This window comes from Etheostoma spectabile, chromosome 16 (genome assembly GCF_008692095.1).
Source record: "Etheostoma spectabile isolate EspeVRDwgs_2016 chromosome 16, UIUC_Espe_1.0, whole genome shotgun sequence".
In the NCBI taxonomy this organism is placed as follows: Eukaryota; Metazoa; Chordata; class Actinopteri; order Perciformes; family Percidae; genus Etheostoma; species Etheostoma spectabile.
Window position 1 is genome coordinate 7196866 of NC_045748.1, and position 13405 is coordinate 7210270.

At 38.5% G+C, this 13405-nt stretch overlaps 3 protein-coding genes across 5 annotated transcripts; 2 read left to right on the top strand and 1 right to left on the bottom strand.

Moving 5' to 3' along the window:
- Nucleotides 1-1115: 1115 nt before the first annotated feature.
- Nucleotides 1116-5899, bottom strand: rnf170 (ring finger protein 170). Of its 3 annotated transcripts, none has more exons than XM_032540131.1 (7): nucleotides 5630-5899; nucleotides 4650-4806; nucleotides 4114-4189; nucleotides 3749-3863; nucleotides 2813-2886; nucleotides 2327-2458; nucleotides 1116-1962 (listed from the first exon to the last, which is right to left on the bottom strand). In XM_032540131.1, exons 2-7 carry the CDS (start codon nucleotides 4787-4789, stop codon nucleotides 1693-1695), a joined length of 807 nt encoding a protein of 268 aa, XP_032396022.1. In that variant the 5' UTR covers nucleotides 4790-4806; nucleotides 5630-5899; the 3' UTR covers nucleotides 1116-1692. The 3 variants fall into 3 exon arrangements, with proteins under 3 accessions (XP_032396022.1, XP_032396023.1, XP_032396024.1); XM_032540132.1 differs by lacking the exon at nucleotides 5630-5899 and adding an exon at nucleotides 5484-5600; XM_032540133.1 differs by lacking the exon at nucleotides 5630-5899 and adding an exon at nucleotides 5074-5295.
- Nucleotides 5900-6173: 274 nt separating this feature from the next.
- gpn3 (GPN-loop GTPase 3) lies at nucleotides 6174-9226 on the top strand. The gene is made up of 8 exons (XM_032540130.1): nucleotides 6174-6363; nucleotides 6528-6636; nucleotides 7130-7297; nucleotides 8034-8158; nucleotides 8253-8368; nucleotides 8635-8731; nucleotides 8835-8963; nucleotides 9093-9226. The coding sequence occupies exons 1-8, from the start codon at nucleotides 6316-6318 to the stop codon at nucleotides 9168-9170; spliced, it is 870 nt and encodes a 289-aa protein (XP_032396021.1). The 5' UTR covers nucleotides 6174-6315; the 3' UTR covers nucleotides 9171-9226.
- A 333-nt stretch (nucleotides 9227-9559) lies between these two features.
- arpc3 (actin related protein 2/3 complex, subunit 3) lies at nucleotides 9560-13383 on the top strand. The gene is made up of 7 exons (XM_032540134.1): nucleotides 9560-9707; nucleotides 10085-10184; nucleotides 10766-10842; nucleotides 11277-11345; nucleotides 11667-11793; nucleotides 12266-12360; nucleotides 13132-13383. The coding sequence occupies exons 1-7, from the start codon at nucleotides 9702-9704 to the stop codon at nucleotides 13192-13194; spliced, it is 537 nt and encodes a 178-aa protein (XP_032396025.1). The 5' UTR covers nucleotides 9560-9701; the 3' UTR covers nucleotides 13195-13383.
- Nucleotides 13384-13405: the final 22 nt, after the last annotated feature.

The window sequence follows — 13405 nt, forward strand, 5'->3', positions numbered from 1 at the left end:
TTTTCAGCCTGATGGTCAGATCCCTCATGGACTCACAGTAACTTTCAGGGTAATTAGCGCATACTTAACAGGGACAAAACATTATATTTCTACAAATTTAAGACATTATCTACTGCTGATTGCCACTTAGCTTTTTTTCCATGCAACATGTCAGGTCATTTTTGGCCTCTCCTCTGATAAACAAATATTCAGGAGTCAAAAAGGATGAGAAATGGAGAACTGCATCTTCTTCCTTCTTTTCAAAAACGAACCGAAGGATCTGAAATGCCGTGTGCTGTGCATGAAGTTGTTCACCCTTAGGATTGTTAAGTTCTGTACAGAAGACAAACATCCAAGCTCATGATTATCTTTACAAGGAAAGTTAACATTCAGAACATAAGCAAGTTTACATTCAACCTGTTTATATTACAACTCATGTTTTTTTCTCTTGAATAAAAATCGGTGAATTGAAAAGTTACTAACCCGTGTGTTGTCCTCGGCTCAAATGTGACACGTTTTCTACAAAATATGGGTTTATTTTAAGCAAACTGCCCCAAAATAACATGGGTGCATGGATGATCCTTTGCAGGTAATACAATTATTACTTTCATTGAATTTTGTTTTTTTCTTCAATTGTATAGTAAACTTTATTTCAGACCCAGGGGGATCCATATCAAAACAAGAACATATACAAACACAAAAACACAAAATACACAAATAATAAAATAGCATTTGAAAAAAAATAACGTTTAAATGGTTTAAAAACATTGACATAAACCAGTCTGTGATCAACTCAACATCACCTTATCTTAACGATTAGTCAAAGTAATTAATAATTTCTGCTTTTTTTGCAACTCAAAAATTAGTTGTCTGTCATAAACATCAGGTCTATTGACCATGGATTTATAAGTGTTGAAAAAAGTGACAAAAAAGGTTTTGGGAAAAAAAAACGTCATTTTTGAGCCAGAAGGACAACAAGTTCCTCGTGGACAGTAGGACAACACGAGGGTTAAGCACCGGTCACATTGTCCTGTGCATCAAGGTTCAGATTTAATCAAATATTAATAGATGTAAAACGTGGTTTTCACACAAGCTGTGTTTTTCCACTCATTAAGAATATGCATAGTCACAGGTTACTTAAATAGGTGCATCATAAGTTTAAATTGACAGAACAGGCTGTAATAGGAGAGGGGTTAGAAACTCAAATCTGTCTGACAGTCGACAATCTGGACAGCCAAATTTGTCATTCTGCCATTAATACAGTACATTCAGGATCACATTATGTTACACACCTTTTGGCAATGTTGTCATGAAATTGCCTTGTAGTTATGCTAGTCATTCGGTTAGGGGTGTTCCTCAAGTATTTGCGTGGACCAAAACTATTTCCGTCTTACTGCGAAGTCTGATAGGGCAGAAATTAACATCACATCCCTACACAGCCATCCTCATGCTGTATTGTTGTTTGCTGTGACGTCACTCAATCTATGAATCATTAATGGCGATACAGAGTCAACATTTAGCGATCATACTTTTGCTAACCCCTCTCCAGTGATGAAGTAACATCCCAGGCTTTAAAGCACACCTCTCTGAGAGAACCAGCACAACTGATGGACTGTCCTTTTTATTCAGTGTTTACCTGCCCACCTCAGATGCTGTGTTCACTCTTCCTGAGCCTGGTATGAGCAAGCCAAGGCCTCTTTCACGAGCAATCACTTAGCCATTCAGTCTCTGCGTGACCACCTCTCTGTACATGATAGAGATGTACACAAAGAGAAGTAGGATCACAAAGAAATCGTCCATGAATCCCAGCAGACCGAAAAGTGCCTCAGGGAGGATGTCAAGCGGCGATACCAGGTAGGTGAGTGCTCCCACTAGGCAGAGAAGAATGCGAATCCTGAACATCCAGAAGAGGCCTCCCACAGAGAACATCTCCCTAAAGGCATGACGGAGCAAGGTGGGCACATCTCGCAGCCTGTCCATATACTGAGAAGACAGAGGAGAGAAAATATTATGAGACGCTCTAAAAATACTCCCAGAATTATAATGCACTGCACAAGCCAGCATCTCACTATTTGCATACTTGTGTCTTTTACTAGCAGAGCCTCAGATTAAACAGTCTTGTATAAATACTCACAGAGCATCGTAATTGATATTGATTTTAAAATGTTTAAATGTTTAAACATTCATAATGTGTAATGAAAATGTATATAGTTGCATCTTTAACTATATTTGAAGAATTTTTTCTATTTTAGATAAAAAAGTAAACCCAGCTAACCTGCAACTACTGCAGCCCAAATATTGATCTGGCTGTAGAGTGGAATACATTTCTTTATTGTACTATACTCACAGATCTTGGCTGGCCTGAGAACCTGCGGTTGTAATCGTTAATGTCGGTTAAGATCAGCTGAGGTTCTCCCTCGCCATTCTGGACCGTCTGAGGAGCGGTGTGTTCATGAAATAGTGGGAAGAGCAGCGTCACCTGGGAAAAAATATATAGAAATATTTAACACATGGCAACATACTCATGCGAGAAAAAAAAAAGGAATTGTGTGGCACGCACCTACACAAGTACAAATATGGAGTAACACTGTGTACTCATGATTTTCAAAATAACTAACAGAAAACAATTAGACTGAAAATGGTTTTAGAGTCAAACATGAGCACAAGTCTGTGTGTCAGCACTGTTAATAGACGAGCATTTAGCACTTATATCTATGGGTACATTTGGAAGCAAGCGATTCTAACAAATACCAGTAGGTCTGGTATCTAAAAAAATGGTACTATAAAAACTCAGGTTAAATATTCTACATCCAGCATTTATTACAAGTCTCACCATTTGTCGGCAGATGGGGCAGTGAATTGCACCCAGCCACGTGCCATACCTCCAGTAGGCGATAATGCAGGAGCCTATTCAGAGAAAAAAGAGAAAAACATGAACACCGCATAAGATTAAATCAAAGAACCAGTGTCATCCCAAGAGTCGGACCAAGAGACTCAAGGACTCCTTTGTCCCTCATGCCATCAGACAATACAACTCCTCACTCGGGGGGAGGAGGAAATAAGGCAGAGAGGACAATACAATACGGATATATATATATATATATATATATATATATATATATATACATACATACATGGACTTACATTAATACCTGGTCACTTCACCACTTTAACACTGGACTCAACACTGACACTTTGATAATAATTGATGGTCTTTTTATCTTTATTTGACGAATGTTCTTATTGTTATTATTATTATTACTGTTATTACTATTATTGTCTTTATACTGTCTTTTTTTTTTCTTGCAAAAACTGCTGCTGGAATTTTCAATTTCCTCGCGGGAGTCATCCCAAAAGGATTAATAAAGAGAAGTCTAAATCTAAGTCTAACAAATAACTATTTTATATTATATATATATATATATATATATATATATATATATATATATATATATATATATATATTCTGACTTCTGGTCCATTAATTGTATAGATTTTATAACTGTGTAATATAATTTTCATAATGCGTATACAAACCGTATGTATCTTTCTTACTATTTTATGTATGTATATACTGTCTCTGGAACTGTGCATTTTATATTTTATTCCATGTTATATTCATTCTTGTTGACACTGGAAAGTTGCTTCAATCTCGTTGTGCAGGTATTGCACATACGTATACTGACAATAAAAGGCATTCTACTCTATTCTGTTCTAAAGCTAAAACAGTTTGGTTTTGCTTAGTGTACATTACTAAAATATGTCTTACCACAGAAAAGGTGTCCACAATTGGTTTCCACAGGCAGAACAGCCTGCTGCAAACACACAGGACAAGACATGTCTGTGTAATACTGCTGTCTGGCCTCCGCCTGAGGATTTTCATCCTGATAGAAATCAAATAAATAAAAATCCAAAACACATATGAAGTTTAATATGACAGTAATCATTGAACAGACAATTTCTAAATGTATCTCCTCATTGAAAAATAAATATGACACTGAAACAAGTAGAATTTGTTAATGGTTAATAAAAAAAAGGAAAGAAGTAATTTTACATATTGTTGTTGTTTTTATGCTATTTTTGTCAATTAGCTATATTTGGGCAGAAAGGCTAGAGCTGTATTTGCGTGCGTACCTGCTCTGTTTGGAGCTGTTGTCGGACGGCTCGAACATGCTCCTGATTCTCCGGATGAATGTTCTGCTGCTCTTGTCTGTAGGAAGGTCAAAAGGACAGACATTTTGAAACCATAATATTTTTTTAGCTGAAACTAATGAATGTAACCGCACATTTAGCTATGCAAACTGACAGTTTGCATTAAGCAAATTATTTGCTAATGCAAACATTTCGGCAACAGTATCAAATGTGTCAGCTACAGCTCTGTTACACTGTGTTACACAGACAGCATTACAAAGAAGAAATGGCAATAACACAGCACAGGAGCAAAACTAACCGCTTTGATTTGAATGATAAATAATCCATTTAAATAATATATAGATTTATAATACATTGTGTACATTATTGTAAGTGCAAAGCAGTGCCAATAGGCAAACTAACTGCATTTGAATCAATTGTATCAGATTAGGTTAAGAGAAGGCAGAGCAAGTTGGAATATTGCAGTTTGTGATGCTACTTCACATAAATAGCATCCTGAAATTTGGATTTGAATTTACCTGCAGAGCAGAGTGAGAAGGCCCGCAAGGAAGGTGATACTGAGCACCACAACAAATAAGACCTGGTTGCTGACACCTTCGATGAGGGTGTCTTCATCTTGGACCAGGTAGTCCAAGTCCCCACATTGACTGTCCTCCATCACCCACACTCATAGCACTAGAAAACAAAGAGGCAAACAATAGGTTAGCTCTATACTGGACATTGTTCTGTTTCTGATCTGTACCAATCTATTTTAAACAATAATAAAAGAGGAACATATTATGATAACGTTGATATAATTGCATAAAGGACATTAGTTTGGCAGAGTAAGATAAGGGCTGTCATTTCTAATATCTATTTGTTTCAGCATATTTAGCTGAGGTATCAAACCAACTGACATTTGTACATCACTATAAGCCTTGCAGTCTTCTTATTGTTCCTCACGTTAGCTTGCGTTGCTGGACTGAGAACGTTAGTCAGTACTTGTCCATTCTGATACCAAGGTCACACCATATCTAGGAAGCCTTTATTATTTACTTCCCTGACATTATCAGCGCTCTCTACCATAAGCTTAACATTAACTTAAGTTACTTTAAGCTACTCCACAGTGACAGCTAGCTAAGTTTAGCGGTAGCGTAGAGTAGCCTTCACTGTGCTAATGACACGATACATGTACATTGTCGTCTCGCTTTTGGAAGTAGCTGTTAAGTACGTTACATCCGCCCGGCGGGAAGTAGCTAACGTTAGAGGTATTAACGTCACACACCGATACAAGCCAGTGGCTGTTTTTCTAAATCCAAACTCAACCTGGCCATTATCGCTCCTAGCTAAACCATAAACATTGCTAACATTACCCCTTTGCCTGATTAACCAAGAACGTCTTGGGTCTGAGCACTACTGGAGTGGCTTAGCAGCTAAATTAAGAGTCCACGTATGACACAAGAGCACACTTGAGCAACGTAACAACCTACCAACTACATTGCAATATGACATCACCTACCAACAGGAAAGTCCGCTGTCTCTCAAGGCTTGACTTGACAACTTCTTTCACTTTGATCCTCGAGACATTTTCTTTCCATCAATAACAGATTATAGTGACTCACGTCAGATCGGCAACGTGAACAGTTTCGTTGCCGTATCACGAACTGCGTTTGCATCAGTTTTTCAGGTGTTGTTTCAGTTGGTTTCGTCTCGTTTTATTCTTCTTCTTCCTTTGGGTTTTAACGGCAGCTTGCCCTACTGCCATCTTCTGGAGTTAGTTAACTATAGCGTCCAGTATGTCAGATTTTCCTTATCAGTCCTGCTCTTATTGAACCTGGCCAAGTATTTTCTACCTTGTCCACTTTCACCACACTCCACTATCTATCTATCTATCTATCTATCTATCTATCTATCTATCTATCTATCTATCTATCTATCTATCTATCTATCTATCTATCTATCTATCTATCTATCTATCTATCTATCTATCTATCTATCTATCTATCTATCTATCTATCGTATTTAACGTTATTTCCCAATCTGATCAGTAGGTGGCAGTAGTGGGCCTTACAACAGGTTATAATTTCCTTAAACCAGAAGAAGAAGTACCAAAGCATTCTGCACCATAGTCAATGTACATTAACTATCTACAGTTAGTGAATAAAGGGAGATAACTTTACCAAAGCATCTTTTCATTGAGGCAAAATGCCTCGTTATGCACAGCTAGTGATTGGGCCGGCGGGTAGCGGTAAGGTAAGTTATCGGGCATTCGGTTGCACGTGCTGAAATGCCTTGTTATGCTAGTCGGTTAAAGCGCTATGCTAAGACATGGGGTTGTCTAGTCATCCACATTAACCAAGTTTAAGTTATATCAGCCTTTGATTTATTAATTTTTGGAGTTTTATTTTCCATTTCAGAGTACCTACTGCTCCACCATGGTCCAGCATTTACAGACCCTTAACCGCTCAGCTCAGGTGGTCAATCTGGACCCAGCAGCTGAGCACTTTGACTACCCTGTCATGGCAGGTAAATAATACACGGCATGTTTTCAGTTTACAAAATGATTAAATTTAATTACAAAGAGTACATCGGTCTTAGCCTTATATAATACAGAACTGTTATGTTATTACATGCGTATATTGGTTGCATAGTGCTTTAGGTCTAATTTCAAAACACTGACTTGTGGTTTGTTAATAATAGATGGCCTACAGAGATAGATATATCTTGGTTCACATACTGTACAACAGTCTAATCTAGGACATAGTTTAGTGTGACCACACACATGGTCACAATAATAAGAATACAAAAAACAGTCACAAATAAAATAAAAAATACACAAACTGGGAAGTGTACAATTTGATAGTTTAGCAATAAAGTGATTTCTCCTGGCACTGTTAGAGATAAATGTTCTGAATAACATGCTTATTATTATTTTATTTTTTTTGCTGTTACATTTTGAATACTTACAGTAAGAGTTATCTTGTTCGACACAACAACCGGATTGTTTCTGTGTCCGCAGATATCCGGGAGCTTATCCAGGTGGACGACGTGATGGAGGACACTTCTCTCAGATTTGGCCCTAACGGAGGTCTAGTCTTCTGCATGGAATACTTCGCCAACAACTTTGACTGGCTGGGGGAAAGCCTTGGGCATGTGGAGGATGACTACATACTGTTTGACTGCCCAGGTAAATGTCTTGGCATAGGCAGGCTGGTGCATTTGCCCACCGGTTTGTGCTGTGTATGGCCCAGTATGTTAAGAGTTAAAATGAAGGGGTTTAATGGGAGGACAAGTGTTCTGTTAACACATGTAACACATTGTAATTACAATAGAAACAGTTAAATACTTTTTTTTTGTTAAAGTAGGCTTCTTGCTCTCTACCAGCAAGAAAGCTTGAGTAACAATCATTACAACTGAAGTTTGAGCATTAATTCATTCAAGCAAGTGAACTTGACATACTCAGATGAGCTTTGACATGGTTTTCATCACAGTATTGGGATTATGGATTTATATTTAAATGTAAATGTGCTGTATTTATATAGCGCTTTTCCAGTCTTAACAACTGCTCAAAGCGCTTTTACATCTACAGGAAACATTCACCATTCAGTCACACACATTCATACACTGTGACCGGGGCTGCCGTACAAGGTGCCACCTGCTCATCAGATAAACATTCACACACATTCACACTCCGATGCGCAGCACTGGGGGCAACTCGGGGTTCAGTGTCCTGCCCAAGGACACTTCGACAATGGCTGCAGGGGCGGGGATCGAACCACCAACCTTCCAATTGGCAGGCAACCGCTCTACCACTGAGCCACAGCCGCCCAACATCAACACTATAGATGCATTGTCCCAGTTTGGGTGCTCTGTTTTCTTTTCACAGCTCAAGCACAGTTTTGACAAGTGGCTTCTTTTTGCAGGTCAGATTGAACTATACACACACCTCCCTGTAATGAAACAGCTGGTGGAGCAGCTCCAGCAGTGGGAGTTCCGGGTGTGTGGGGTCTTTCTGGTAGACTCCCAGTTCATGGTGGAGTCTTTCAAGGTGACAGACAATGTTTTTTTGCAATAATGTTCACTTAATGAACGTAATGAAAGCGAACATGAAGTCTCACATCTTCCCTTTTCTCTAACTGCAGTTCATCTCAGGAGTCATGGTTGCCCTGAGTGCCATGGTGTCATTAGAGATCCCTCAAATAAACATCATGACAAAAATGGACCTGCTTAGTCCCAAAGCCAAGAAAGAGATTGAGAAGTAAGTTTCATATGAGTAAAGTACAACAGTGTTTTGCCTCCTAAATTAACATTAAACTTGCCTTTAATGTTTGTAGACCCAAATAAAGGAAGGGTTATAGTGACTTAAATGTTACTTTTACCTAATATTCAGAACATCAGTTACAGCGTTTTCCCAAATCCTAAACCTAGTAAAAAGGAAAAGTTGTCTATCTTCCTAATTATTGAAAGGGTTTTTCAGCTGGACGCTGCATTTATTATGTTTTGCTTTCTTTTTTTTTTTTATAGGTACCTGGACCCAGACATGTACGCAATGATGGAAGATAACTCCGATAACATCAGAAGCAAAAAGTTTAAGAATCTGACTAAAGCAATCTGTGGTCTGGTGAGTGAAGCCTTTCATTTAATACCACCTTTCTTTCTTTCTTTCTTTTTTCTTTTCTTTTTAAAAATGAGACAGTCTCTAAAGTCTTTGTTTGTGTGTCCAGATTGATGACTACAGTATGGTAAGATTCCTGCCCTTTGACCGCACAGATGAGGAAGGTATTAACATAGTACTGCAAAACATTGACTTCTCTATACAATATGGAGAGGACCTGGAGTTCAAGGAGCCAAAGGTGAAGAAACATACAAAACACAATAAAATACCATTTAACAATATGGTGTAAAGAAATTACAATGCATTTGTCATTGTTGTAATATTTTAAATTATTCTTTTGTTATTCTTATTCTTTCCTTTTCTACAGGAGGTTGATGAAGAGCCTGAAAATACCAATTATGATGCGTTTTTTCAAGACAAAGTTGACAGCCGAGGACTGGAGTAGTGTGACTCCAGGACCTCTGCATATAAAAAAAAAAAAAAAAAAAGAGACTAGAGTTAGAAACAACATTTGCGGCTGATGAAGAACCAGGATACACAATATTGAGTCTAGATGGAGAATGGCATGGCAATAACAAAGGGACAAGTGTGGGTTAAAAAGACTGACCGAACATCATGAACATCCTGTGTCATGTACAGTATGTTTATGCATGGGTACCTTTTTAATGACTCCAGAAATGTGATTTCAACCCAGTAATGTTTTATATATTATGTCATTGTTTAATTTAAAGTTCAAGAGTTGTTAATAAATACATGTATTAATGCTATATTTTTTAAATAAAAAAATGACACAAAATGTACAACTTGACTTCCTGTGTGAAGAAAACATGTGTGGTAGCGCCTCCGTGTGGACGGTACGCCACATAACATGTGGTCACTTCCTGTAAAGCTGAAGGGTGGGACAAGCGGAAGCTGGGTGCTGTAGTGTTGGTATTTTTCTCTCGCTGAGCAGTTGGACTGATATTTATCACTCAACATGCCGGTGAGTAAATTCTACACGATTATTACCCAACAAAAGCTTCTATTGTGCGGGTTAGAACAAAATAAAAAATGCATAGAAACACATACACATACTAAGGCCTCCGAGTAAACGCTAGCTGTGTTTTCGATAGCATAGTTGGCTAGCTGCTTTAGCATTTGCTCGCAATGTTTGTGATGTTTTACAGTCAAAATTGATAAATGTACTGCAACGTTTCTGCACATCCGTAGTTTAGTAGCCATACAATAAAGGGTTTGCTATCGTGGTAGCATAGCCTTTACGCTCGGGTCTGTAGCAGAGGTATCACGGATGCTATCTGCCAGAAAGGTAACGTTACCTTGAAAATATACGTGACAGCAACTTTTTCCTCTCTTTTTAAGGCGTATCACTCAAGCCTAATGGTCCCCGAAACCAGGCTGGTGGGGAATATGGCTTTGCTTCCTCTCAAAACCCAGTTCAAGGGACCAGCCAGAGGAGACGGTGAGTTAACTAACACTAAGTGGAGCCAATCCCTCTGAATCACAGAAATGCTTACGCAGGGGTTTACGTTAGTTTCTGAAATGTTCACTCGCTTAGATTTGTTACCTCGATGTGACACTTTGCTCAGTTCCTGAAACATGTATCAGGTTCACTTCCATATATAGCCTCAAGAGTGCATCCTTCAGTTCCACTTCTTCATTATCTTGACGCTCCGTTTCCAGCGTTTAAGTGTCTGTAAAGCTTGAAGTAAGAACCTTCTCAGATTTTGACATGTTGGAGTAGAGATCAGAGGATTTGATCTGGTAGTCCTATTGAAGTCATGATTTGATGAGATCTTCACCATAAAACAGTATTATAATTGTATTGTTTGGTCACTTGGTTGTTTCTTAGCAGCCTGTATATCACAACTCAAAAATAGAGCCCTGCCATACAACAAAAAAAGATGTGGTGATTAAAACAGGAAATGACTGCATTAATACATACTTTGACAACACTTAGTCAATAAAAGCTCAAAAGTAAATCCTGATATGCATCTTTGAATTATGTAGTGAGCGGAGTGTCTTTATTTTTCTTCATTTCAGGCATCGAGTCAGACATCATTGATGAGGCGATCTACTACTTTAAGGCCAATGTTTTCTTTAAGAACTATGAAATCAAGGTAAGAAATGTACTCGCTTGTTTTGGCAGATTGCATTTATCCTCATTTAAGGTGTCTAAGGTCAAATGTCTAAAGAAAATTGAAATGTGTGTACATCACGCTTCAGAGCTTGCCTGTATATTACAGAGAAAAATCTAACAAAAAGAAGTGTTGCATTTTTTTTGATAGTTTGTTTGTAGATGTTTAGTCGAGGAACAAGTTTGCACCTCACTAGTGTGCGAGTGTTCTGTATATTGTCTCTTCCCCATCTCTGTCTTGAAGCAGCTGTGCATTTTGTTCTTTAAACATGCCCCAGCTTGCTCATTCCCATTCCCCTCAGCAGTGCATATTTGCTCAGGATTCAAAACTACTGTACTAATTACAATAACATTCATGCTCTAGACATTTCTTTTCAGTCTACTTCCAGGTATTTCAGTGTGTTGTTTTTTTTCCAGAATGAGGCAGACAGGACGCTGATCTACGTCACACTGTACATTTCTGAATGCCTAAAGAGGCTACAGAAGGTAAATTGTATATTTGTAACATATCTCTGCACTTTCTCCAATGGCTTCTTACTAATCTTTATATGACTAGCATCAATTAAAAGGCTTGTGCTACATTCAGGGTTCTCAACCAAAGGCTAAGGGTCCACAAGGGCTTACCAGATGGCTTTTAGGGAGCTATTTAGTAGAATATGAATAGTTTTGTTTTGTTAAACAAAAAAACTACTCACGTTTTACACACACTGGGAGGAGGAATTAGTGGCTTGAATGCCTATTCAAATGGGTGTTACTATAACATGTGATCTGACCCTTTGCATCGATGTGTGTGGTTGCTCGTTACAGTGCAGCTCCAGGAACCAGGGAGAGAAGGAGATGTACACACTGGGTATCACTAACTTCCCCATTCCTGGAGAGCCTGGCTTCCCTCTCAATGCTATGTATGTCAAACCTGCAAACAAGCAAGAGGACGGTAAGAACCAGCACCATCAAGTAACCACAATGCGGTTTCACTTGCCAGTGTCCTTGTGCTCTTCGCATATTGCATGTAATTCCCAGCCTGAAGTAATATAATATAGGATCTGACATTGGAATTGCTTTTTCTTGCTTGTGTTGTCCCTCAACCTCGTTCTTGGACAGCAAACCTGGATATTTAATCATCCCTCGTGACACATAGTGGCCGAGACTAATTATACTGAATCAACACATCTATGTTTAATTCGGAATTGTCGCAACTGTGTTTTCCCTTTTTACTCCTGAATATTTACACTGGCTATTTCTGTAAAAACAAATATTAAAAAGGTGGGATGTCAACAATTCAATTAGTGCCAAAGGTCCTTAATCCGAGTTTTTGTGTAGTGTTAATAAATGAAATGTAATGCTATGATGTGACTTTTCACCATAGTAATAATGTCTGTTAAATGCTGTTCTGTAACCTTTTCCAGAGACTATGAGAGCGTACCTCCAGCAGATCCGCCAGGAGACCGGCTTGAGGCTATGTGATCGCGTGTTCGACCCCCAGACAGACAAACCCAGCAAGGTGAGTCCAACACCTCCAAAATTTCACTATAGGTTTATAAACAGCTACTTAAGAAAGGTATGTCCTGCTTTGGTTGATGGTGCATTAACATAGCACATCCACTTATACACATATATTGAATATCAACATACTGACCACAGGGTCCATGTTGGATTTCTACATGTATTTCAGCATTAATCAAATCAACATTTATTTGTATAGCACTTTACAGTAACCAGCAGGTATCCAAAGTGCTTCACATCAGAAACCAAGAGTAAAACAAACTAGAATAAATAGAAAACAGTAAAATCAGAAAAGGTTACATAGAAACAGGAGGACATTTTCACACCCCTACTAGGTATTAAAAGCCATTCTAAACAAATAAGTTTTGACCTAAAAAGAGCTACATCTGTAATCGTCCAAATATCAGGGGGTAACTTGTTCCAGAGTCTTGGGGCAGCAACCGCAAAAGCCTGATTTCCCCCCCCCACCAATTATACCTTTTAAAACCAGTTGATTTGAAGACCGCAAGGACCGGTTGTGCTACTGCAGGGTTAAAATCAAACAAATACTCTGGCCATTTAAGGCCTTGAAAACAAACAATAAAATCGATTCTAAAACGCACAGGGCGCCAATGTAGAGCGTAGAGAACGGGAGTGATTAAAACAATCTATCCTGTTAATTTGTGAAAAATGGGTTATGGTGTGCCCAGTTAATTTTGTTAGATCTTGCCTCAGGTACTTGCAGAACCTTCGGACACTTTTCTTAACAGAATTTGTTAATTTTTTCCAGTGGTGGATGTGCTTTGTCAAGAGGCAGTTCATGAACAAAAGTCTGTCAGCACCTGGACAGTGAATGACTCGGACTCAGTTTCTATTCTACACCTGCAAGAGGGTGGGGTGGGGTGGGGTGGTGCAGGATCTGCTTCTGTGTTGCGAAGATGATTTTATACTCTTGAGTTCAAGGATATGTCTTAATTTGTCTGGATGTTAACCGTATTGAGCTGGTGCTTAATTAAATAAAGAAATCATTGAGATTGGAAAATAATGTGGTACTGTGTTTTGTT